Source organism: Nanorana parkeri, unplaced genomic scaffold, assembly GCF_000935625.1.
Source record: "Nanorana parkeri isolate BGI_ZX_2015 unplaced genomic scaffold, ASM93562v1 scaffold2073, whole genome shotgun sequence".
Lineage (NCBI taxonomy): Eukaryota > Metazoa > Chordata > Amphibia > Anura > Dicroglossidae > Nanorana > Nanorana parkeri.
In genome coordinates, this window is record NW_017308341.1 from 93729 (window position 1) to 94365 (window position 637).

The 637-nt window shown below is 59.7% G+C and overlaps 1 protein-coding gene across 1 annotated transcript in view; it reads left to right on the forward strand.

Moving 5' to 3' along the window:
• Positions 1-188, forward strand: part of LOC108800586 (semaphorin-3B-like) — a 21247-nt gene extending 21059 nt beyond the window's left edge. The window contains 1 exon segment of the mRNA XM_018572567.1: positions 2-188. Within this exon segment, the coding sequence (XP_018428069.1) occupies positions 2-119 (118 nt within the window). The 3' untranslated portion in view covers positions 120-188.
• Positions 189-637: the final 449 nt, after the last annotated feature.

Consider the following 637-nt stretch of genomic DNA (forward strand, 5'->3'; position numbering starts at 1 on the left):
TGAACGTGAAAGCGAAGGCCCAGAAGTGGAAACACCTGGAGGACAAGATCAAGGTGAGGAGCCGCCGGACGCACGGGCACCAGAGGGCCGACCGGGGCCCCCGCAGCACCACCAGTTAGGTGAGCGGGCTCCCCAAAAAGTTGTGGACTTCTGAATTGTACAAAGGCCGGTGCGGGAGGTCCTCGGCAAGGGGCCGGCATTGGAGGACCTTTTATGTATCACAATCCTGGGACAACATAACGACCTACGGCTCCATCACCCCGACCTCTACCAAAGACTGCGGCCCACCGCGCACTCCAGGACAGGCCACACCCCCCCCGAGAGCGGCCTCCTTCACCGAGGACTCGCAGGCCGGTGACGTGGTGGGCCATGCCTGGGTGTCTATGGATTCTGGGGGCACCTAAAACTCTGCGACAACCCCAATGGGCGCCATCTCCGCAAAACTCTTCCGGTCACCGTCCATGGCTTTCCTCCAGACTCCAGTACCGGGGCCTGTGATTGGCCGCACCGTGTCCTCACGCCATTGGACAGACCGCACCACGCGCACAATATTGTATTACAACCGACCGGTATTTATTTCAAATACGGTGTCATAGGCTACCTTCCGGAAACCAAATCTGACCCGGTGTGACCTCCT